Genomic DNA, 25,455 nt, shown 5'->3' on the forward strand with positions numbered 1-25,455 from the left:
ATATGGGCCATCAGATGGGCCTGAAATCCAGTCAGATGGGGTGAATTGTGTGTGTAGCTAGGATTAGGTTCCTTGAAATTCCTGAAAATGTGGAAGAAATAAATGAGACTGGCTTCAAGGAAGGGATCTCTGTCGCACACAGAAATATGCTCTCTCCTTCTTCAGACTGTTGACTTTTTGCTTGGATACTATTTTTGTCTTCTACAGCTTCTGTTAACAGTTTGAGACAGCTGGCAATAAAAGATTCATAAATGTATATGCATAAGTAAATTTAAATATAAACTCATGCATTGTATATATGTTAATATAATATGTAATATCCACTATGAAAGTGAAAGTTGCTCAGTTGTGTCCAATTCTTGTGACCCGGTGGACTATACAGTTCATAGAATTCTCCAGGCTACAATACTGGAGTGGGTAGCCTTTCCCTCCTCCAGAGAATCTTCCCAACCCAGGGACCAAACCCAGGTCTCCCGCATTGCAGGCAGATTCTTTACCAGCTGAGCCACAAGGAAATCCCAATATCCACTATAAGGCTGGTTAGGGTATGACCTGTAAATAGAAATAAAACTCTTATAACAAGCCTATTTGAATTGCTTCAGAATTAAGGAGCATGAAATCTGAAGGACCTAATTTAGGAGCTTTTGAGAACAATAGTTACAGGTCTTTAATGAGGACTCAAGAAAAAAGTATTGGCACAGCTCAGGTGGAGCCCTTCATTTTGATCTTACCTCTTCTTCCTAGGTTATCTGCCATGCTGGATTGGTCATAAAAGGCCCCCACCTGGGGAGAGCCAGGCTATTGAAACTGGTGAATATTGTCCAATAAAATAATGTGAGTCTACTAAAAACTGTAATTTGGATTTTTTATAATTGACATTTCAGATCTTTTTTCCTGACAACTACTGATGGCAAACCTAGTGACTTGACTTAAGATCACACACAGAAGGAAGGACCCTCCCCATGAGAAAAGGGTATAGCAAGGTGGGATGCATTAGTTAATGCTATGGCTGTAAGAAATTGTTCAACTGAAAATATAATAGAAGGGAGGTTAGACAGATGTATATTTCTCCACTTATGATTGAAATTTGTTCCTTCAGATTCCATGCTTTGCACTCTGAGTTTTATATTGATACCACAGCAGATGGGGAGAAACAGGAAAAGCACATGTCTCTATCCAAATAATGCACTTTGATTCACAAGGGCTCCTGAATACAGAGTCACAGTTCTGGACATTTCCTTCCCCTTTCAGGCTCCTCTGCAAACAACTGTGTCTCTGAGATTCCCAGAGTACAGATTCTTCCTGTCTTTCTTCATGACCTGCAGTACCTTCCTGGGAAAACTTAGGACAACTGCTGACCCTCCTAGCTTACAATTTTCTTACCTATAAATGGAAATGAAAGTTCTTGCTTTTCTCATTCATAAATGGTTGTGAAGATCATCTGAGAAAACTTATCTGGAAGAGCTGTGAAATGATAACCCAAGTCTCTGTGATATAGGCATTACTCTACTAATGCATCCACCAAAGACATGCTGGGAACAGCTGCCCTGGGCAACAAAGTGTGGAGGCCCTGGGTTGGTGAACAGGGAGTGCTGGTTCTAAGAGGACACAGAATACCTGGTGCTAACTTGAACAAGCCATTTGACCTTCCCAGCCCAGCTCCCTTTTGGTCAAAATTTCCAGGAATTGTGATTGCTATCCTCAAATTATTCATGTCATTCTCTATTTCTCTAGCCTGTGAAATTCAGTTGTCAATCTCTTATTCAAAGTTTCAATAAAGGATTCACATGTTCTTCCCTGTGTTTCCCCAGTGCCTTGTGAAGATCACCATGGAACTGTATCCATCTGAGATCATAAACTCTGGAGGCGTTGGCCCAAATTCTGTGAATCTGCATATCCTCAACTTTTGACCCCTTTTCATAGCAGACTAGATACTGAGATAGATACTACACATAGATACTAAGTGCTGGTTGCATTCCTATCACCTGAAACTTTTCATCAGAGTGTCATACTTTTCCTGATAAATATGGATGTCTAAATCAGCATCTATCAATGATTTGGGCTTCTATTGTACCTGCTGTGTTTTTAGACCAAGATCATTTCCCAAGATAAAATGACCTCATGGAATGATGTGATGCTTAAGTGAATGATTATGGAACTCTTACCACAGTGCTGTGCATAGAGTAAACACCGGGTAAATGGCACCCCCTGTTGTTATAATCACTGCTCCTTAAAACAGTCATTTTTATCATAATGATAAAAATTTTAATTATATTCAGAGGATAAAATTAAAAAAAAAAAACTCTTCTTGCTTAAAAGTTGTTTATTATCAAAATTCTTCCCCATATTTCTAGGAAATACCCAAAATTTGTTTTATCACATTTCTCTTCTTTTGTCTGTTCTTTATTAGGCATGCTGATGAACTCTGAAATTCCTTAAATAAGGTATTTAGAAGAAAAAATTAAGATAGATTAGGAGCCTCAAATAAGTAAAAATAATTTTCCTGGACAATAAATAGTTGGCGGTATATTGGGAACAAGCTTAAGTATGTCCTAATGGCTCATGATGTAGACTCTCTGGCTCCATGGCTCAGGCTTTGTTTCCATCAAGCTCCTTTTCCTTTCCCTGTGCCTCAGTGTTTCCATCTGTAAAATGAGATAATACTATTACTTGATAGGGCTATTGTGAGACGTAATAAGCTAATACATGTCAAGTATTAAATGTGTAGCCCTGTACAGAGTCAGCACTCAGTAAATGTTAACCATGGATAGAAAACCAGGAAAGAAAAATTTCTACTTCCAAAAGTCACTTTTGCATCTTTTCCTCCTTTACTGGACACTAACTTTGTAATTAACCACTTCCTTACCTGTGTAACTGAGGCTTCTGGTTTCCTTATCTGTGATGGCTGCTCATTCATCTCTAGTAATACCTACTGACTCATGATAGTTTAGGGTTCAAGTCCTAGTCTCTCTGAACCTCAAATATTTTATCATCTATTAAAATTAGTAATTCCTATTTTATAGGCTACTAAGTATATTAAAAGAGCTAATACCTAGAAGGTTCTTAAGGTTTTTGGCACACAGCAATCAGGACGACAGAGGATGAGATGGCTGGATAGCATCACTGACTCGATGGACATGAGTTTGAGTGAACTCCGGGAGTTGGTGATGGACAGGGAGGCCTGGCGTGCTGCAATTCATGGGGTTGCAAAGAGTCAGACACGACTGAGCGACTGAACTGAACTGAACTGAATCATGTAATAGAGCTTCCCAGGTGGCTAGTGGTAAAGAACTCACCTGGCAATGTAGGAAACGCAGGAGGCATGGATTTGATTCTTGGGTGAGGAAGATCCCCTGGAGGAGGAAATGGAAACCCACTCCAGTATTCTTGCCTGGAAAATTCTGTGGACAGAGGTGCCTGGAGGGCTGCGGTCTATGTGATCGCAAAGAGTCGGAGATGACTAAGCAACTGAGCACACACACACATAATCTTGCAATAAATATCATTAGAACCATCTATAATTTTATTTGTTTGGGTGGCAAAGCTTTCTCTACTATTTCAATACATCTTTCAGGAAAAGAAGTTTAGTCACAACTAAATAGTCTATTAAAGTTTATTTTTGAAAATAATCCTTGATAAAGAGGCCCCTGCATCTATTTTTCACTCTTCCAGACACTTCTACAAGTGATTGGTGTGGTGGTTGTGGTGGTGATGGTGATTCCTTGGATTGCCATACCTGTGATTCCCCTTGGCATCCTTTTCTTTTTTCTTCGGCGGTATTTCTTAGAGACGTCACGAGATGTGAAACGCCTGGAATGTTCAAGTGAGTACTGGAACTCTCAGGTTGGAATGGCAATGCAGGTTGGCTGCATTTATACCATAATTAACCATACCCCTGAAATCCTGTAGAATATATCTTTTGGAATTTCTCCCTATATCAGCATTAGGTAGTTGTATGTTATGGGCCCTGTGAGTCAGTGTGACCCTTAAGACAAGTTGAGCTGGTGGCAGGTCAGCTGCAGCTTTGCATTTTAGCACAAGGATGAGTATGAGCACCATAAGGACAGGGGCCATTTCTGTCTTGTTCATGACATAATTCCTAAAACAGAACAGCCACCCAGTATAAAGTTTTCCAAAAAATATGTTTCATCATGTTGGTACTATTGTAGAAGGAAAATAGGGAATTTTTCTTCCCTTGAAGTTACTAGAAATGACAAGGAAAGGAAAATGTTAAGAAAAGGAAAGGAGCCATGAGGAAATGTATTCATATGTCCAAGGTGATATTTTTAGAAAATACATTATTTCACATACTCCTAAGATGGTAAGTAAGTTGTAGTTGTTAAATGTATGGAAAAGATAAGCCCTGTTATTTCCAGGTTTGCTCTTTATCATCACCAGTATTTGCAATGATGTCACACTATGGTCACCCCTCCCCAAGACTGTTCATATAAATGATGATGGAAATAATCCCTTTAGGAGGACCCAGGAGGAGGATCTGTTTAGTAGACTTTTAGTTTGTCACTTCGGAGAAGGCAATGGCACCCCACTCCAGTTCTCTTACCTGGAAAATCCCATGGATGGAGGAGCCTGGTAAGCTGCAGTCCATGGGATCGCTAACAGTTGGACATGACTGAGCGACTTCCCTTTGACTTTTCACTTTCATGCATTAGGAGCAGGAAATGGCAACCCACTCCAGTGTTCTTGACTGGAGAATCCCAGGGACAGGGGAGCCTGGTGGGCTTCCGTCTATGGGGTCGCACAGAATCGGACACGACTGAAGCGACTTAGCAGCAGCAGCAGCAGCAGTTTATCACTCCATTCAGCTTCCTAGTTTTAGAATAATGGGGAACATTATTTTATGATTAATCATTCTATTCTTCAGGCAATCACAATGGATGAAATAATCCAGAACTTATCTCGTCATTAATGCACAGACATATTTCATCAATATTAAAACAAAAAATTATAATGAAAGTAGAATTGTTAAATATTTTTAAAGAAGGTATAAGGACAGAAAATGAAGATGTTTGTGTCAGAAACCTTAACTATGGATAGTTACTGCAAGTTAATAACAACTTAACTTTCTAGAAACCAAGCCAAGAAGAGAAACATATTGAGTCTCATTCTTCTCTGTATCTACTAAGTGGAAAAATCTAAGTTAATCAAGACAAAGGAGTTTTTGGTGGTGAAATATGTATGTTTCATTTTTAATAATAAACTCTTGAGAGGCATTCATCCTATGTATTTGCATAAAGTACAGTTGGTGTCATAAACGCTGTAGAAAAAAATTTTCAGTCAAGAGAACCAGCTAAACTCCCATGAGGTCTGGGTTTTGTGAGGTGTTTGATTGGATTATGGAGCAGTAGAGTCCAGACATATGTGATATTTTGATGATGTGATTTGGTATGATGGTAGGACCTGGGAAAACAGAATAGAAATGATGAGCTCCATACAGTCTTTTGTGTAGACAGGGCTTCAATCATTTTATGATTTGAAGTCAGTCATGAAATGGAGTCATTCAATAGTCTTGTTCAAAGCAGGTTCCATTCAAAGAGGGACTGTTCCAGAAGGAATGTTTTTCAGAGATTTTTGCCTAGAGCATGGGCCACTTCCTATCAACATAGAAGTGGAGAGAAGGGCACCTCCTGAGGCCTTTTTCAAAAAGCAGTACAGGATTTCACCTGTAGAGTCTGAGAACTTTTTGGCCCCATCCCTGTGGAGTATTTGGATTTTTTGCAACCTAGTAGGCTGCAATGGGAGAAGGCAATGGCACCCCACTCCCATACTCTTGCCTGGAAAATCCCATGGACAGAGGAGCCTGGTAGGCTTCCGTCCATGGGGTCGCGAAGAGTCAGACACGACTGAGTAACTTCACTTTCACTTTTCATTTTTCTGTATTGGAGAAGGAAATGGCAACCCACTCCAGTGTTCTTGCCTGGAGAATCCCAGGGACGGGGGAGCCTGTTGGGCTGCCGTCTATGGGGTCACACAGAGTTGGACACGACTGAAGTGACTTAGCCCCAGCAGCAGCAGGCTGCAACAATGTTAGACAGTAAATTCAATCCAGATACCCCTCTTCCATACCACAGGTAACCAAATGAGATGGCCTGTTGATTAGAATGTTTATGTTCTCTCTCCAGGTTGTGGGTCTGTGCAATAAATAAGGATACCACTTTTTTCTCTATGCAGTAACTAATAGTATATTTTAAGGCCACTGCTGGAGCCACCAGCAAAAAGACATCTGATCGCTATAACCAGAAGGCATAAGCCTACTTCATTCCTGTGCTCTGAAAAACTGCTAAAATCCTGAGGTTTATATTCAGATCCAGCTGCCTACCTTTCTGGAGCATTATGTTGATTTTTGTCCTCTTAGTGACAAATGTGCAGTTGATCATAATATTTTTTTTATTTTTCTAGAACTGAGCATAACCAAAATGCAAAACCACTATGGCATTTGGTTGCATTTTTCTAGCCAAACCTATTCATTTGGCAGTACCTGAATTATGAATCTGTATCAAATCTTATCTGTAAGGATTCTGTGATCAACTAGTAATGTCTGTCAGAGACATTGCAAAGAGAGGTTTAGCGCATGTGCCACATTTATTCAGATTGGATCCTCAAGTCTGCTATCTTAAGGCATTCTCATGCCGGATTCCCTGGGACTTTATTCAACCTAAGGTGCTTAGTATGATGTACGGTAATGTCTAAGGCTGTTGGATGTTAGCTAAGTAAGATTTGAGGATTTTCTGAAGGTAAACAAAGTCTGGAGAAAAGTGCATTTAGTCACTCATGGACATCCTTATACCTGATTATTCTCCCTCTGAGACACTGCTGTTATGATTAAAACAACAGCCTTGGAAATAAGACAGAATTGGGTCTGACACTCAGCTCTACCACTTAGGTGAGTTAATTTATTTAATCTTGGGCAGGAAGTACTCTTAATTCCTCAGTCTGGTTTTCCCTCTGTCACAGGTATACTAATACCTGCCTTCTGGGGCTCTCAGGATTTCTTGAATTGATCTTGTAAAATACATGCTGTGCTGTGCTGTGCTTAGCTGCTCAGTCATATTGACTCTTTGTGACCCCATGGACTGTAGCCACCAGGCGCCTCTGTCCATGGGGATTCCAGTCAAGAATACTGGAGTGGGTTGCCATGCCCTCCTCCAGGGGATCTTCCCAACCCAGGGACTGAACTAAGGTTTCCTGCCTTGCAGGTGGATTCTTTACCATCTGAGCCACCAGAGAAGCCCATGAATACTTGAATGGGTAGCCTATCCCATCTCCAGGGGATCTTCACAACCCAAGAATTAAACCACAATCTCTTGCATTGCAGAAAAATTCCTGATCAGCTGAGCTACCAGGGAAGCCCCAAAATATTTGGTAGTGACTACCAAAGGCACCAGAACTTTGAACATGAGGGTATTTAAAATTTTTTATTTGTTTGTTTTTGGCTGTGCTAAGTCTTCGTTGGTATGTGGGCTTCTCACTGTAATGGCTTCTTTTGTTTAGGGGACACAGGCTCTACAGGGCTTGGGCTTCTAGCTTGTGAGCTCAGTATTCGTGGCTCTCAGGCTCTAGAGCACAGTCTCAATAATAATTGTGCATGGGTTTAGTTGCTCTTTGGCATGTGGGATCTTCCCAGATCAGGGATTGAGCCCTTGTCTCCTGCACTGGCAGCAAGATTCTCATCCACAGAACCACCAGGGAAGTCCAAATGTGAAGGAATTAAGAACATAGTAACAACTGGCAGTTCTCACATAGGTGAATGATAACCTGCAGCAAGGCTGCCACCTTGGGGTCTTTTCATGTGGTTCACTGCCCCGCCCCCACCCCAAGGAAGATTTGCAGTCCAGGTGGAATGTGTCCCCAAGTGTCCTCAGGGTTATGGAGACACAGCTGTATGTCATGTAAACTGTAGGGTTACATGCATCTATGACTTCTGACTGATATCATGGCTGTTATATAGTCTGCTTCAGGATCGTGGGCTCGGTCTTTGTGGGGAAAAGGGTGTTATGTTAGGCAAGGTGAGACCAGAGCCTTGACATCCCCTCTCCTCGTGTACTAGTTAATTTTCTTTGCAGACCCTCCAGTTCCCACATTCTGGCATCCTGTTCACCCCTAGTGGGGTTTGAAAGACACAGGATAGATTTTCACAGGTCATCATCCCCTCTGGCCCACTGTAACTCTTGGGCATGAGGTGAGGTAGGTGATGGAGTGTTTGGTTACCTGGTGTTCAAGGCTGAGATGACACCTGGTTTCTAAAGTCGACCCCATCTTCCATCCCTGCTGGAGAGAATCAACTGCACTTTGATCTCCTGGTGATGGAAGCAGGTGAGGGAGGCCACGCTGAAGAGTTCATTCCAGGACTCTCCCTGGGGGAACAGGCACATCTACTTCCTGCTCAGAAGACTTGTTTGTGATGAATAGCGTTGACGTCACATTTGGTCTGGAAATCACAGCCTGGTTCTAGTGAGTTTTCTGTGTTCTCTGGAGCTGGACTCTTGACATCCTCCTGACAGTGTGATGGGCCCGGAATTCACCTGTGTCATCGCTGTGAGCCCCCTGCTTCCAGAGTAATTGAGTTCTGGGGTCTGGTTGGGACACCTTCTGGGAATGCAGAAAAGCCCTGAAGAGAGTTCCTAGCCTTTGTTATTTGGATCATGAGCTCAGTCTTAAAAGTGCTGTTAAAAGTTCATATTGCTGTTGTGGCGGATTCATTTTGATATTTGGCAAAACTAATACAATTATGTAAAGTTTAAAAATAAAATAAAATTAAAAAAATAAAACATATGCAAAAATCTGCAAAAAAAAATAAAAAAAAAAGTTCATATTGCTATTTTAAAAGTGTAAAGTTAAAGCTAAAATAAATACAATTAAATGTTACTCAATAGAATAAGAGTTTCCCAGGTGGTGCTAGTGGTAACAAACTCACCTACCAATGCAGGAGACTAAAGAGACTCTGGTTTGATCCCTGGGTTGGGAAGATCCCCTGGAGGAGGGCACGGCAATCCACTCCAGAATTCTTTTTTGGAGAATCCCATGGACAGAGAAGCCTGGTGAACTACGGTCTATAGGATTGCAGAGTCAGACATGATTGAATCAACTTGCCATGCAATACAATGAAGAGAGAGAACAGTGTGCATGCTGAAGTAAGACCACAGACATGTCCTTGGAAGGTCAGAAACACCATTGAACCACTTTAGGCTCTTTGCCTGAATTAGATACAAAGGGAAATGTTATATCATGTCCTGTTTCAAAGAAGGTATATTTCCTTACAGCAATATTACAGCTGAGGGTCCCTAACAGTTAGGGTTCCTGATCAGATGTCCCAGGTAGAAAGAGCCACAGGGCTGAGTGGATGGTCAGCTAGGACCCAGCCCAGGCTGTCCTGCCCCAGTGCAGGGCTTCCCACCCTCTCTGAGCTCCAGTGTCTCAGAGGAGGAAGCCTGCTCCTTCCTTTATTATATGATAGATCCAGGAATAATAAGCACAAGAGGAGTTCTGTGTCTTTGCCCATTTATTCCCTGTCCCCCTACAGCCCCTCCACCCCATGGAGCCTGTGTATGTCGATAATGACTGAACTGTCACCCAGACAGGCATTTGGATGCCAGGCTAAGGAGTGAAAACCTGAAAATAATTTGGAGTTTCTCCCCTTTGATTCTTACCCCATCATTTGATATAATTTCTGAGGCCTCCTGCAAGATAAGTGACCTTAACTTCCCCTAAATGCCCAGATTTTACTAACAGGTCTTTTTAGGAGATGTACAAGTAACAGAGTGATGTCAGTATTTCCTGCTGATACAGCACAAGTTATCACTCACCCCAGACAGAGGTCACAGGCTCACTATCTGCCTCTGACTGCAGCAGGCTACAGCCTCATTCATGGTAGAAGTGAGAACCGTAAGGGTCCTCCCTGCCTGGCAGCCTGCAGCCCACCTATTCCCTGATGGGCAGGTGCCTAACTCTGGTGCTTGTGGTCAATGTCCTCTTAGAGAAGATGGCAGGAAATGAATGGTCAGTGAAGGGATGCCAGACCCCAAACCCACATGAAGTCACTCAAAGAAAATGATCACTAAGGGCACAGTTAGGTTTTATAAGGTATGTGTGTATCACATGCCACAGTGACCTCCAAATGCCAGAAAAAGCATTGAGCAGGTAGTTTTAAAAGCCTGGATTAGATTCTCAGAGAAGAAGTCAAGACCGTTCAGGGACACCTGGCTAAGCAAGTCCTGTGGGCACAAGGGTGGTGCAGTGCCAGGTGTTCTGTGACCCATGCAGAGACATCTGGTGCAGGTGCAGGGAGAGTCCCAGGATGGGGGAGATGGCAGACTGTCTGCTCCTCTTACTCATCTTGCCCCTGTCCTATGTCTGGCTCTGGTTCAGCGTAGGGGATGTACTGACTCTATCCTGGCTCTTAGGTTACTCATCTAAGTTGGAGACAGCACACAGACAGCTCACCAAAATTCAGTGTGGTAAGAACTCTCAAAGAGAATTAAATTTAAAAATGCTATTGAATTGGGCCTATCCTTCTCATCCAGTGGTTAAGAATCTGCCTTCCAATGCAGGGGACTTAGTCTTAATCCCTGATTGGTGAACTAGGATCCTATATGTCACAGGGCAACTAATCCTGTGTGCCACAACTAGAGAGCCCATGTGCTGCAACTACTGAGCCCATGAGCTCTAGAGCCTGTGATCTAAAATAATGGAAGCCCATGCACTGCAACTAAAGAAAGCTTGCATGCTGCAATGAAGACCCAGTGCAGTCAAAGAAAATGCTATTGAATCAAACGTTTGTGAACAGTTTCCACCCAGAGAGATGTCAGGGAAGAATTTGGAGAGAGGCCATGTTTGAGGATTGTGATGAACGAGCTAGTAAAGAATTTCAGTATCTAAATCTAGGTCAAATTTGAATTTGGTTAAAGATAGATTCAGGCTTCCCTGGTGGCTCAGCGGTAAAGAATCAACCTGCACTGCAGGAGCCACAAGAGACATGAGTTCGATTCCTGGGTTGGGAAGATCCCCTGGAAAAGGGTATGGCAACCCACTCCAGTATTCTTGCCTGGAGAATCCCATGTACAGAGGAGCCTGGTGGGTGAGTCCATAGGGTCGTAGAGTCAGACACAATTGAGAAGACTTAACATGCAGGCACAAAGATAGATTCAAAGAGAATCTTTCATTTCTAGGTCATTAAGGTGAAGCTTGGCATGAGCCGGAGTTTGAGTGGCACATGGAGAATTCTCTCCAGAAAGGGCATCACCCCTTCTCCCCCAGGCAGCCCAACTAGGAACTCTAGTGCACTGTTTGGCAGAATGTGCAATCACAGCACACGGGAGGCTATGGGTTTCTTTGCATCCAGCCTTCCTGACTTTCTCTGTCTTGTGTCTGTCTCTGCTTCCCCAGCACAGAGCTTGGTGTTTTCCCACTTAGCATCTTCTCTCCAAGGACTCTGGACCATCCGGGCATACAAAGCTGAGCAGAGGTTTCAGGAACTGTTCGACTCATACCAGGACTTGCATTCAGGTCTGTGAGTTTCTGGAGATGATTTCAAAGGATGGGATGTGCTGTCATCTGAGGCCTGACCTCCCTCTCAGGTGGTCTTGCTGGTCAGCACCTCTTTCTGTGCTGCCCCATATCCCCCACTGCACACCTGCCTCCCCCACCCCTTCCTCCCAGCACCCCGTCTGTGGTCCCCTTTTCCCCCTTCTCCCCAGACTGACTTCCATCGTCCTTCCATCATGGAGTCCTATGGCTTTCTGTCCCTTTAGGACAGGAGTCAGTATATATATATATATTTTTCAAACAACAGATAGTAAATATTTTAGACTTGTGTGCCATTCTATCTCTGTTTTAACTTATCAACTTTGCTGTTGTAGCACAAAAACAGGCAAAGGTAATACATAAGCAAAAGCACATGACTGTGTTCCAATAAAATTATTTACAAAAGCAGATGATGGCCATTCTTGGTCCACAGGCTACCGTTTGTCAACTCTCTTTTCAGAGCATGCAGGGCAGCAGATTCCATTGAGGTAAATCATTATCTAATTAACAGATTTTTAACTCACTTGGTTAATATTATTCTGAATATTGGTAATATTTTTCCCTAAGTAGAAATTTCAGAATTCCCTCTAGATCTGTAAAATCCTGGCCCATCTCTCCAGTCTTTATTGTATCTTAAAGATAAAATGGCATTTCGCAGATCCAGTTAGCTCATGGTTGTATAGACACTGGCTCCTAAGAATAAACACTGTGCAGGGCCCTGTAATAAGTGTGGAGGTGCTGGAAAGAGTGTGTGAGCTGTGCTCTCTGCTGTCCGAAAGCTGGGAACAGTTGGCCCTGAGAGAGGATGAGCCTCACGTCGAGGCCTAGCACTGTAGGAAATGTACCAATGAGACCATTTTTCCATTTTCTCCATTGTGATCATATTACTGTTTATAACCTGTGAGTTGAATTTTTTTCTTATTGAAGTACAGTTGATAAACAGTAGTATGTTAGTGTCAGATGTACAGCAAAATGATTCAATTTTATATGTGTATTTTTTCAGATAATTTTCCATCATAAATTATTACAAGCTATTGAATATAGTTCCACAGAGCTCCTGGTGTGATTCTTCTGTGTCCGATGTTGTCTGGTATCAAAACAGCTTTTTGGAACCTTCATGTTCCTTGGGTGTATAACTTTGCCACCCTACTTTGTGTAAAAATCTTCTGTAGCTCAACTGAGCAAAATGATCTTTCTTGTTCAAAGCAGTTAACATGGTTTTTCTAACTTATTCATTATGCTTATTATGGTTCACAAATCCAGAGGCCTGGTTCTTGCTTTTCACTATAACCCGATGGTTCTCTTTGCGTCTGGATATCATCTATTTTATCTTCATCTGTCTTGTTGACTTTGGGGCCCTGCTTCTTGCACAAAGTAAGTATGGGTATAAATAACTATTTATGGTGTGATTAAAATTTATAGCTGTATTTACAGTTATTAAACTCTTGCTGCCTTGTCTAACAAATACAGTTTGGTTCTAATGAATTGTATTAAAGCATTTGCAGCATGTGATTCCACAGTGTGGCCCATGTAGAGAGGTCATTTGGGTCTTGATGGGACCTTTTATTCTCTTCTTTTTCTTTGAATGAGTAGATGTCTACTCAGCTATAGCAAGCTGACCTTAGAAACTTTCCTGGTAGTGTTTAGTAGTTGGATGGAGAGAACCAAATTTGCCATAAAGCTTTTTGTCCAAGTTAAGACTTTAGATTTTGGTTTTAGGGATACTGGGGTCTCTTGGTTGCAGATGCTTGGTGCACTGGGATGAGAAAGGTTCTCTGTAGCAAAGGACACCATCCTCATCGCTGGGTGGGTACCAGATGAGCAGGTGTTGGTGTATATAGCATGAATTTACCAGCCCTAAATATTCTATAAGAGCAATATTGAATCACAGTCTTTAATATGGAACAATGAGAATGGTATTTTAGTTTTAAAAGCACTGGCTTTTAGAAACCATTGCCTTGTTTTTCATGGTTTCCAATTATGGTTGCATTGGACATAGAAAGTGAAATTGCTTGATTGTTCTTTAAACCACAATGACAAAAGTCTTAATAATAACATTATTCCTCATTGTCTACTGTATATTGACAATGTTGAGATTAAGTTCATTTAAGTCTTTCTAAATTCATAGTGGTTTTAATTTTTGGGGACGGAGGTTTTAATTGTATTGTGGACTCAATCAAATGATAGTAAAAGTATAAGTAATATTGTCATTATATGTTAATGATTTAAATAGTATAAAGGAGTTATCTTAATAAAGTGATAGAAGGAACTGGCCTCAAGGTCAAAAACAGGACTGACTTTTTCCCCCCTCTTCTTCCTCATTTAGTTTTGAATGTCGGGCAGGTTGGCCTGATACTGTCCTATGCCCTCAACATCATAGTGGTGTTCCCATGGTGCATCAGGCTAAGTGTTGAAGTTGAGCATATGGTGATGTTTATCTTAACATTCTTAACCTTATACTACTTCTTGCCATTAAAAAGTATAAAAATAATTCTTATGTAAAATATTAAAACTTGTTTTTACATCTAGCTCACAGAGGTTTTTATATCCTCCTCCATCTGTTTAAAGCTAATGTAAAAAAGTACATCTTTTACTCAGTCTTATGTATGCCATGTCAGCAGGTTTTTATTCATAACAACCTGTCTTCAAATGTAATAAATGTCTCTGTAAGAGGGAGGTTCTGAAATTTTGGAGAGAATATAAACCAGTTTGGGGGGAGGTTGTTTATTATTGTTTCTTAACTGGTAATTGCTCATTATTGGTAAAAGAAGAATTCAATATTTTGTAGTTCTTTGTTTAATTGATAGATATTTGTCCCTGCCTTATTTTAGAATTTATTCTTGTATGTGTTAAACACCGGAATGTGCTGGTGTCCCTCCTTTTTGGTAGAATAAGCCACCTCTCTGAATGTTCTATCAAAGATGTCAAATTATTTTTGTTTAGGAGGCCTTGGTCAGTATTTAAATTATATTCTCCTTTGAGTATTGCATATTGTCCCAAAGAGAGAAAAACAAACAAACAAAAAAATGCAATATTTGCATTTCTCTTTTCTAATAGAGTAGAAAGTGAGAAATTATTAAAATGAGGTTTGATGACCATCCAGTTCTACTCTATAACACGTGGCCCTTTTATGACCACTTACTAGTGCCCATAAGTATTCTTTTCTTTGACAAAATTCTTTTTATTCAGATGTAGAAAGTGAATAAGTAAAATATTTGCATTCATTTATATAATTCTTTTAGTTTTAATATAATGCTGAAGAAGACAGCCTTAAGTGAAACTGTTACAGGATGATGAATAAGTTTGCAAATCATCAAAGGAGTCATCACACTCCTACTTCAGTCCTTCACAGATGCTAAGACCTGGAAGCAGATATAAAAAGCACATATAAAGATATAAAAACAGAACACCTTATTTACAGTCTCTGAACATCCATAAATAAAGCCCTCTGCTCCTAACCCACATGATGTCATATATATTTCAGATGATTTCAGTAGAAAGGGTGATAGAATATATAGAGCTTGAGCAAGAAGCACCCTGGGAACTCGAGTTTCGTCCACCACCAGACTGGCCCAACAATGGAATGATTGCCTTGAGCAATGTGAACTTCAAGTACAGCTCAGATGGGCCTCTGGTATTGAAGGACCTGACAACAGACATTAAACCAGGAGAAAAGGTTTGTTTAAGCCATTTGTCTCTTTAAAAATTCAGCTGAAGATTTAGTGCCACATCTGCTGTTGACTTTCTTGTGTGTCTTGGGAGGACTCTTTGTTCTTCATGGGTGCAGATTAGATCAGTGACATCACAGGTGAATCTCTCTTAAAAACTGACCAGGGGATGGGGATCCCAGTATTTCTTTCCCTGCGTTGTGAACTCCCTCATGGTGGTTGGTGGGTCCTGAGCTCCTGAACTATAACAGCCTGACCCAGGACACTATATTGACACCTGATTATTCATGTGGATTCTGAGAAGTCAGCCTTGACTCACTGTCTCTAACTCTCCAATATCTCCTTTTTTCCTATCCATTCTTCTCTGTATTTCTGAAATCTTCTCTTCTTCCTCTGATGCCCTTCAGCTATGGCCTCCTCCTCTGTCCTTTGGCCCTTCCCGTAGACTTGTCCTCCATTAACCCACACTCAACTGTCATCCTCCTGCCCTGCCCCTACAGACTGCTTCTTTCTGAAGCACAGATCTGATCCTTACTGGACTGGGCGAGCTGCTACTGGAACCATAGGGCAGTCCTATATCCATTCTAGCAGGGATTGTGTGGCCGGCTTAGAGCCACCAGAGAAGAGCCCAGAATCATGATTCAGTCAGGGGTGAAAATCCAGAACCCTCCATGGAGTCAGAGTCCGGAGACTCACTCAGAGTTGATGAAAGCAAACTGAGAGGAGCAGGGAAGATTCCAGGTGGAAGATGGCAGAAAGTCTTGTGATCTGGTCCTGTCAGCACCCATGTCTGCAAGTTATGTTCCTTTCCCATGCAGCTTGAGGCCCTCAGCTGGGACCAGGGCAGAGTCTTGAAGAGCAGACTAAACCAGAACAGACAAGGTAGTAGGCATTTCCTCCCCACCTACCTCTCCAGCCTCAAGTCCTCATGTTCACACACTCCCCAAGACTCAGGTTGTGTGTAGATTTTCCTAAAGTACCACATCCTCCCTGCTTCCAGTGTGCACACACTGCCCTCTCTACTTCAGAGACCCTTCCCACTCTCATCTTCTGGTTAAAGCCTCCTCATTTCTGAGTTAATTGTAATGCATCTTCTTCCCAATTCCTCCTAGTGTTGTATACCCTTAAGATAGCATTTATCATACACGTGTGCTTGTAAGTATCCTTCAACAGGTGAATAGATAAATAAAATGTTACTCATTCACTCTCCCAGCCAGCAGCCCCTCAGCACCCTCTATGTGCCCTGCAGAATGCCATTTTCTGGGGAACAGAGCTAAAAAGAAAATTCTCCCTGATCCTTACAATGTAATATTATTCAGCCTTAAAAAGGAAGGAATTTCTGACCCATGGATAAACCTTGAGTACATCATACTAAATGAAATATGCCAGACACACAAGAAAAAATACTATATAATTCCACTTTTATGGTGTTTCTAGAGTAGTCAAATTCCTAAAAACAGAAAGTAGAATGATGGTCACCAAGGACAGAGGGATGGGAAGTAGGGAGTTATTGTTTAATGAGTATAGAATTTAAGTTCTACAAGACAAAGAATAAAAGGCAAAAAATATTCTGGAGGTTTGTTGCACAACAATATGAAAACTTAAGACTAAACTGTCAATTTAAATATAGTTAAATTGGCAAAGTGTATGTTATATGTATTTTACCACAATTAAAATAAAAGAGAGCATCTTCACATGCTTTGTAATTTTTAGTCTATATCCCAGAATACCCTAAGGCTTCTAAAGATCAGGGAACATCTTATTTTTAGCTCTGTTCCTCAGAAAGTGTTCTGCAGGGCACACAGAAAGTGCTGAGGGACTGCCGGCTGCGAGGTTGAGTGAATAATACATGGATAAGTGCAACCAGTAACCAAAACATACACACAAGGCAACTCCTTGTAAGTAACCAGTTTCCTAGATGTGTTAAATACTTTAGGAACTGCTGTTTAAAACCCACTAGGTGGGTCTACCTCAGACCCACCTAGTGGACCATAGCCATATTTAATGAATAATACCCTTGTGACTCTGTGTGATGCTATGGACTGCAGCCCTCCAGGCTCCTATGGTCATGGTATTTTCCAGGCAAAAATACTAGAATGGGTTGCCATTTCCTTCTCCTCAGACCTTCTTCCTCCTCCTCCTTCTACCTCAGACCCACCTAGTGGACCATAGCCATATTTAATAAATGATACCCTTGTGATTCTGTGTGACACTATGGACTGCAGCCCTCCAGGCTCCTCTGGTCATGGGATTTTCCAAGCAAAAATACTAGAATGGGTTGCCATTTCCTTCTCCAGGGGGTCTTCCCAACCCAGGGATCGAACAGAGGTCTCTTACCTCTACTTGCATTGGCAGGTGGATTCTTTACCACTAGCACCACCTGGGAAGCCCTTGTGACATGAAAGAATATTGAATTTAATGCCCAAATGATATCCAGGGCCTGGAGGAGGACATGGCAGCCTACTTCAGTATTCTTGCCAGGAAAATCCCCATGCACAGAGGAACCTGGCGGGCTACAGTCCAGAGAGCAGCTTCAGTTAGTCACATGGCAAAAGCTTGCTCCTTAGTATTTCCAGTTTCAGTGTAGGTTGGGAAAATAGTAACTGTACCTCATGATGCAATCCTGTCCTTAAAATCACCATAGGTGAAGTTTTCTTACTAGCAGTTAAGTATGTCCATCAGATTTCCCACCGTAAACATAATTCTGTCAGTTTGCTCCTGTCTTAAATTTCCCACAAAGACATCAAATATTAATTATCTATATCTTAGGGACATAACACATTTGCATTCTTTTACCTTAAAATTCTCAAATCATAGGACTAGCTGAGCTTCTAAAATGTTTGAGGGATGATTGAATCTGGAGACTGAATTAATAACTTCAGTTACTTGACTTTTGATTTGTGTCATGGTCCACTCACAGTATCACCTTTAATTTCATTTCTGTGTTTAAAGATTATAACCAGGCAGCATGTTCATAAGGTGATTTCACATATGTTTATGATGGGAAATCTAATGGACATACTTAACTGCTAGTAAGCAAACATCGCCTATGGTGATTTTAAGGACAGGATTGCATCATGAGGTACAGTTACTATTTTTCCAACCTACACTGAAACTGGAAATACTAAGAAGCAGGCTTTTGCCATGTGACTAACTGAGGCTGCTCTCTGGAGCTAGGAACAACAGACTAGTTCCAAATAGGAAAAGGAGTACATCAAGGCTGTGTATTGTCAACCTGCTTATTTAACTTATATGCAGAGTACATCATGAGAAATGCTGGACTGGAAGAAACACAAGCTGGAATCAAGATTGCTGGGAGAAATATCAAAAACCTCAGATATGCAGATGACACCACCCTTATGGCAGAAAGTGAAGAGGAACTCAAAAGCCTCTTGATGAAAGTGAAAGTGGAGAGTGAAAAAGTTGGCTTAAAGCTCAACATTCAGAAAATGAAGATCATGGTATCCGGTCCCATCACTTCATGGGAAATAGATGGAGAAACAGTGGAAACAGTGTCAGACTTTATTTTTTGGGGGCTCCAAAATCACTGCAGATAGTGACTGCAGCCATGAAATTAAAAGATGCTTACTCCTTGGAAGGAAAGTTATGACCAACCTAGATAGCATATTCAAAAGCAGAGACATTACTTTGCCAACAAAAGTCAAGCCTATGGTTTTTCCAGTGGTCATGTATGGATGTGAGAGTTGGACTGTGAAGAAGGCTGACCGCCGAAGAATTGATGCTTTTGAACTGTGGTGTTGGAGAAGACTCTTGAGAGTCTCTTGGACTGCAAGAAGATCAAACCAGTCTATTCTGAAGATCAGCCCTTGGATTTCTTTGGAAGTAATAATGCTAAAGCTGAAACTCCAATACTTGGGCCACCTCATGTGAAGAGTTGACTCATTGGAAAAGACTCTGATGCTGGGACGGATTGGGGGCAGGAGGAGAAGGGGGCAACAGAGGATGAGATGGCTGGATGGCATCACTGACTTGATGGACGTGAGTCTGAGTGAACTCCAGGAGTTGGTGATGGACAGGGAGGCCTGGCGTGCTGCGATTCATGGAGTCGCAAAGAGTTGGACATGACTGAGCAACTGATCTGATCTGATCTGATCTGATGGTGGTTTCTAATTTATAGAAGAAATAGCAAGCAAAAAACGAGGTAAATAGCACCTTAGGCTTCTGCGTAGATATTGAACATGGGTTGAGTTTTTCATTTAGATGATTTGATGGTTTATTTGATCATTTTAGAGAGTCCTAGGCTATTTTAAAGCATTTTTCACCTCTAGAGGTAGATTGATGTTGGTTTGTTATATTTTTTTTTCTTGCTCAGAGTTATTACTTGGATAATACATTTTTATATATGCTTACTAGACCTTGATATAATATGCAAATATGTTATTTTCCTGCATTTTCTCCTTGTTTATGTGTTTCCTCAGCAACCCTTCCCCCCACTCCCAAATTGTCCCACTTTCTCTACCAACTTCCTAATTCCTCATGACCCAGACTGTGGTGCAAGGGTCAACGCACCTGCATCTCCTAGAGCTTCTTAAATATGAAGAATCCCATTCTTATCCAGACTTCTTGACTCAGCATCAAATTTGAAAAAGACCTCCTAGTGAAGAGCTTTCTCTCCCGTACAGTGTTTGATGACTAATAACCCATGATTTCCATGAAACATTCTTTGATAGTTTGAAATTGAGCTCATGAATCACCCAAACCCCTCTTGTGTCTGAGCATGAGACTCTAGAAAGTTCTGTATCACTTACCACCCTACAGATTCATATTTATATTCTGCAAATCATGCCTTTATGTTATAGTCTAAGACTGTGTGATTCCACTGCATTTCTTTTTTTTTTTTTTTTTTTTAATGTGTGTCATATCTTTTTGTGGTTTTATTTTTATTTTTTTTATTTTTTAACTTTGCAATATTGTATTGGTTTTGCCATATATCAACATAAATCTGCCACAGGTATACATGTGTTCCCCATCCTGAACCCTTCTTCCTCCTCCCTCCCCATACCATCCCTCTGGGTCGTTGCAGTGCACCAGCCCCAAGCATCCAGTATCGTGCATCAAACCTGGACTGGCGACTCATTTAATATATGATATTATACATGTTTCAGTGCCATTCTCCCAAATCATCCCACCCTCTCCCTCTCCCACAGAGTCCAAAAGACTATTCTATACATCAATGTCTCTTTTGCTGTCTCGTATACAGGGTTATTGTTACCCTCTTTCTAAATTCCATATATATGCGTTAGTATACTGTATTGGTGTTTTTCTTTCTGGTTTACTTCACTGTGTATAATAGGCTCCAGTTTCATCCACCTCATTAGAACTGACTCAAATGTATTCTTTTTAATGGCTGAGTAATACTCCATTGTGTATATGTACCACAGCTTTCTTATCCATTCATCTGCTGATGGAAATCTAGGTTGTTTCCATGTCCTGGCTATTATAAACAGTGCTGCGATGAACACTGGGATACACGTGTCTCTTTCAATTCTGGTTTCCTTGGTGTGCATGCCCAGCAGTGGGATTGCTGGGTCATACAGTTCTATTTCCAGTTTTTTAAGGAATCTCCTCACTGTTCTCCATAGTGGCTGTACTAGTTTGCATTCCCACCAACAGTGTAAGAGGTTTCCCTTTTCTCCACACCCTCTCCAGCATTTATTGCTTGTAGACTTTTGGATAGCATTCACTCTGACTGGTGTGAAATGGTACCTCATAGTGGTTTTGATTTGCATTTCTCTGATAATGAGTGCTGTTGAGCATCTTTTCATGTCCACTGCATTTCTTTCCATCTTTTCAGTGAGTCTATCTTCATCACAGGCAGTTTTCATCCTGCTCCAGCCTTCTCCACACCACCCTCCTTCAAAGACTGGAGGGATTTCCCACAGGCTCAGTCCTGCCTGGACCTAGAATCAGAGACAGCCCCGCACAGCAGTGTATGTGCAGCTCTTTCACCACCTAATGGGATCAAAAATGAGTCTTGCTGCCCCAAGCAGTGCCTGAGGTCTGTTTGACCTGTTTCCTGGGGAACCTTGTATCCCACTTAGCTGTAGGGCTCTTCCCCAGCCCACCTGTAGGTGCTGGTTTTTCCTCCTGACAGCCTGCCCACCTGATCTCAGTTTTGCTCTTTGTTCAGAGATTTTGTCCTTCTTGTCCCACACACTACTTTATACTCACCCGTATCCACATCTTGCTTAAACTCTCTGGCCATAGGATCTCCATGTTAGGTCTGTTCCTTTAACTGTGGCTACACCTCTCCCCACTTTCTCTGTTCTAGTTAGCCAGAGGGACATAATAGGGAGTCAGGCCAACCAGATGATAAAGAGGTCATCAGCAGAATGAAAAAGAACCTAATATATGTGGAATGAGTCCCATCCTGGCACTTAAAAGCTTTATTATTTCAGGCAGACTAGTTAATCTAACTAAGCCTTGATCTTCTCTTTTGCAAAATGGAGGCAACAGGACCTAATCTCTAAGGTAGTTGTACAACTTAAACAACAGAAGATACATAAAACACCCAGCATGGACATCAGCATGCAGTACATGCTTGGACAAAGATAGCTTTCATTTTCATAAGGTGTAAAATGACCATAACCACTTATACTTTGTTTACTTATAAACTGTCTATCTCATGAAAATGAGAAGCTTAGCCATTTGCAATTGTATTTATGGCTATAGAATCCATCTGTTGTGCCTGTTTCTCTGTCCAGCTTATCACATTCCTAAACAATATAGTAATAGATCTTTCATACATTTCTCCAGCCTGAGTTAAAATCCTCAGCTCCCTACAGAAGCCTCTTTTGCACAGGACACCATAGGTAACACAAATAATACAAAGGCAAATCCAATGCGGATCCTACTGTCAACACATATAGTCCAGTTGAAGAATAAGAAGAAGTCTGTATTAACTTTGTAAGAACTTTTATGGAAGTTTATTAAAAGATGGTATAACATCTGTTAGGGTTGAAACAAGCCCCCATGAGGGGAGAAGTGCAGAATTTCCAAGGAATTACACAGGTAAGAGAGGCTTTAGTGACTTGTGGTTAGAATTTTAGCAGGTGGAAGTGTATGTGACAGTCATTCCAGGAAGTGGGGCTAGCATAAGCAAATCATGATGCTCTGATTCTGTGAATGAAGACCTAGGCACCTAGTATTCAGTTAAGTGAACTATCAGATGTATAACACACTTTCATGTCCAACTCCACAACTACCTAGTGACCCCAAGGAAACTGACTCATAGACGTGAAGAATGGAGAGGTCAGATATCCTGGGGTGGAGCGATGGGCACAGAACTGGCCTTCCTGAGGTTAATCTGAGAAGTGAGAGCACGTGCACCAGAGTGGGCAGACGTGAGAGGCAGGGAGCCAGGAATTCTTGTGCCTCCAGGAAGATGTCCTGGGAATGTGATTCCACATTTTGAAATCAAACTGATGTAAATTAAAACTAAGTTATAACACATGGGTTTGTGAATGTGCAGGGAAACAGCTGAGAGTAGAAATTGCTATCATATTTCTGGAGGTAGTTTGGCAGTACTTAAGAGTCTACTTTAAAAAGTAGTTCATACCTGTTTCTTGGCAATCCCACATATTAGAACTTATCTTAAGAAAATAATGACAGTTGTTTGCAAAGATTTGGCTTCAAGGGTATTTAACACACAGTTATTTATATTAGCAAAATATTAGAGACTGCCTAAATATCCACCAATGAGAAGGCAATGGCACCCCACTGCAGTACTCTTGCCTGGAAAATCCCATGGATGGAGGAGCCTGGTAGGCTGCAGTCCATGGGGTCGCTAAGAGTTGGACACGACTGAGCGACTTCACTTTCACTTTTCACTTTCATGCATTGGAGAAGGAAATGGCAACCCACTCCGGTGTTCTTGCCTGGAGAATCCCAGGGACAGGGGAGCCTGGTGGGCTGCTGTCTATGGGATCACACAGAGTCAGACACGACTGAAGTGACTTAGCAGCAGCAAATATCCACCAATAGGGGGTTTATTAAATAAATTAGCACACATACTATAATATTATATAGTCATTAAAATAAATATTTTAGTGAATATTAAATGAAAACAAATTGCAATATGTTCATATCTCTTTTTGTTTAAATGAGTTTTTGTCTTCAATATACACACACATCCAGAAAGAAAATACATCAATATCTTAGGAATGGATTTATTGGCGTGCAGTGGTGATGACTAGTATTTATTTACTTTCTAGATTTATTTGCACTGATTATGATTAATAAAAAGATTTGTTTGGCTTTTTAAAAGCTAACACAGCCTGTTACTCACATAATGATTATGGTCATTAAAATAAGGGATTGAGTCATGAAACATTGCAGATATAGAATCTGTAGGCCTTGGTACCATGATGGAATCAGGGAAAGCTGCAAATAAAGTGTACAATTGAGCCTGGGAAAGAAGTAATGAGATTAAAGTAGGAAAGTCAGAAGAAGTGGCTGTTTTGTGGGGGCATTTGATGTTAATCATGTGGAGTTCAATGTATCAGTATGGAGATAGATCTGGGGGCAGATGTCAACAAGTTGGTGTGGTTGTCAGAGACCAACCTTGGCCTGGTTGGAAAAACAAAAAGGAGCAGTTGTAAAGCTGAGGTAAGACTGTTTCCAAGTACCTTTGGATTTAGGAATGTAAAATTACTAATATTGGTGACATTCCCCACAGGCACTTAGCAAAATCCTTTGGTGACCTGGGAAAGATTTCCAGACATAGCTTTGAAAACTGAACAGTAGAAATAGCCTGGGCCAGATTTTCTTTGAGTTACCTTTTTCTTACTCTCCTTTTTGGAGTTTGTAGTTTATAGTCCTGCTCACACACATTCTTACAACACAGTTCTCACCTGTGTCCTGATGTGTTTTGATTCACATACGAGAACACCCAGAAATACAGGGATACCTGGTTTTATTGCGCTTGACTGATACTGCATTTTTTGCAAATTGAACATTTGTGGCAACCCTGCCTCAAACATGTGGATCAGTACCATTTTCCCTACAGAATTTGCTAATTTCATGTCTTTGGGTCACATTTGGTAATTCTCACAATATTTCAAACATTATTATTATTATGTTTGTTATGATCTGTGATCAATGATCTTTGATGTTACTGCTATAATTTGCCAGAGGCTCAGTTGATAGCATTTTTAAACAAAGTTTTTTTTTTTAATTAAGATACTAATACTGTTTTTTAAGATATAATGCTATTTCTCACATGACAGACTATAGTATAGCAAAGCACGACTGAGTAACTGAACTGAACTGAACTGAACTGAACTTTTATATACATGGGGAAACTAAAAAAGTGTGACTTGTTTTATTGCAATACTTATTTTATTGCAGTGGTCTGGAACTGAACCTGCCATGTTGCCCAGATCAGCCTGTACAGAGAACATATGAGCTATTCATGTATGCAGAAGAACTTGCCTATATGCAGAAAATGACCCGTCAGTATTAAATAAATTAAGATAGAAAATTGGCTATAAAGATAAATCAACTAAAGCTACTTTTCTTACATGTAATCTCTGTAAAGATAAATTCCTTTTTGAAGTGCCATTATTGATCTTACAGATTAAGCTTTGGAACTTTGAAGGTATTCAAATGAGAAAATATGTAAGGTTCCCAGAATATAATAAGTGCTCAGAAAGATTTAACTCTTCTCTGTTTAAAGCTGTGAATTTTAAAAATTTACTAACTGAATTAATTTACAAATGATTGAAAGCATGTCTTATGCACATCATCAATTCCAAATTCCTAAATAGAGAGGAAATCATCTTTTGAGAAGCTCTCATTAGGGAATCTGCAGTTATGCAAGCTCATTGCTATAAAAAAGCCAGTTTCTGCATGCATGCTTTTATTTATTTTTATTGAAGTATGGTTGATTTACAATGTTGTATTACTTTCAGGTGTATTGCAAAGGGATTCAGATATATAGATTCTTTTTCCATATAGGTTATTACAAAATACTGAGTATAGTTCCTTGTGCTATATGGTGAAGTGAAGTTGCTCAGTCGTGTCCTACTCTTTGTGACCCCATGAACTGTAGCCCACCAGGCTCCTCCATCCAGGCAAGGGTACTGGAGTGGGTTGCCATTTCCTTCTCCAGGGGATCTTCCCAACCCAGGGGTTGAATCTGGGTCTCCCACATTGTAGGCAGATGCTTTACTGTCTTAACCACCAAGGAAGCTATAGGGTAGGACCTTTTTAATGTTATATATGGTAA

At 40.9% G+C, this 25,455-nt stretch overlaps 1 protein-coding gene across 6 annotated transcripts in view; it reads left to right on the top strand.

The window, feature by feature from the left end:
- The window catches only part of LOC139176077 (ATP-binding cassette sub-family C member 4-like), a 401,158-nt gene that overhangs the window by 314,003 nt on the left and 61,700 nt on the right, over positions 1-25,455 (top strand). For 4 of the 6 annotated variants that reach the window (XM_070800386.1, XM_070800387.1, XM_070800388.1 and 1 more), the window contains 5 exons: positions 3,673-3,823; positions 11,401-11,520; positions 12,802-12,912; positions 13,865-13,965; positions 15,023-15,214. In XM_070800386.1, coding sequence (XP_070656487.1) covers positions 3,673-3,823; positions 11,401-11,520; positions 12,802-12,912; positions 13,865-13,965; positions 15,023-15,214 — 675 coding nt within the window. Of the gene's footprint in view, positions 1-3,672; positions 3,824-11,400; positions 11,521-12,801; positions 12,913-13,864; positions 13,966-15,022; positions 15,215-18,464; positions 20,017-25,455 lie in introns of those variants that run through there. The other 2 variants (XM_070800389.1, XM_070800390.1) reach the window with 2 other exon arrangements.

Source organism: Bos indicus, chromosome 12 (genome assembly GCF_029378745.1).
Source record: "Bos indicus isolate NIAB-ARS_2022 breed Sahiwal x Tharparkar chromosome 12, NIAB-ARS_B.indTharparkar_mat_pri_1.0, whole genome shotgun sequence".
NCBI classification, from domain to species: domain Eukaryota; kingdom Metazoa; phylum Chordata; class Mammalia; order Artiodactyla; family Bovidae; genus Bos; species Bos indicus.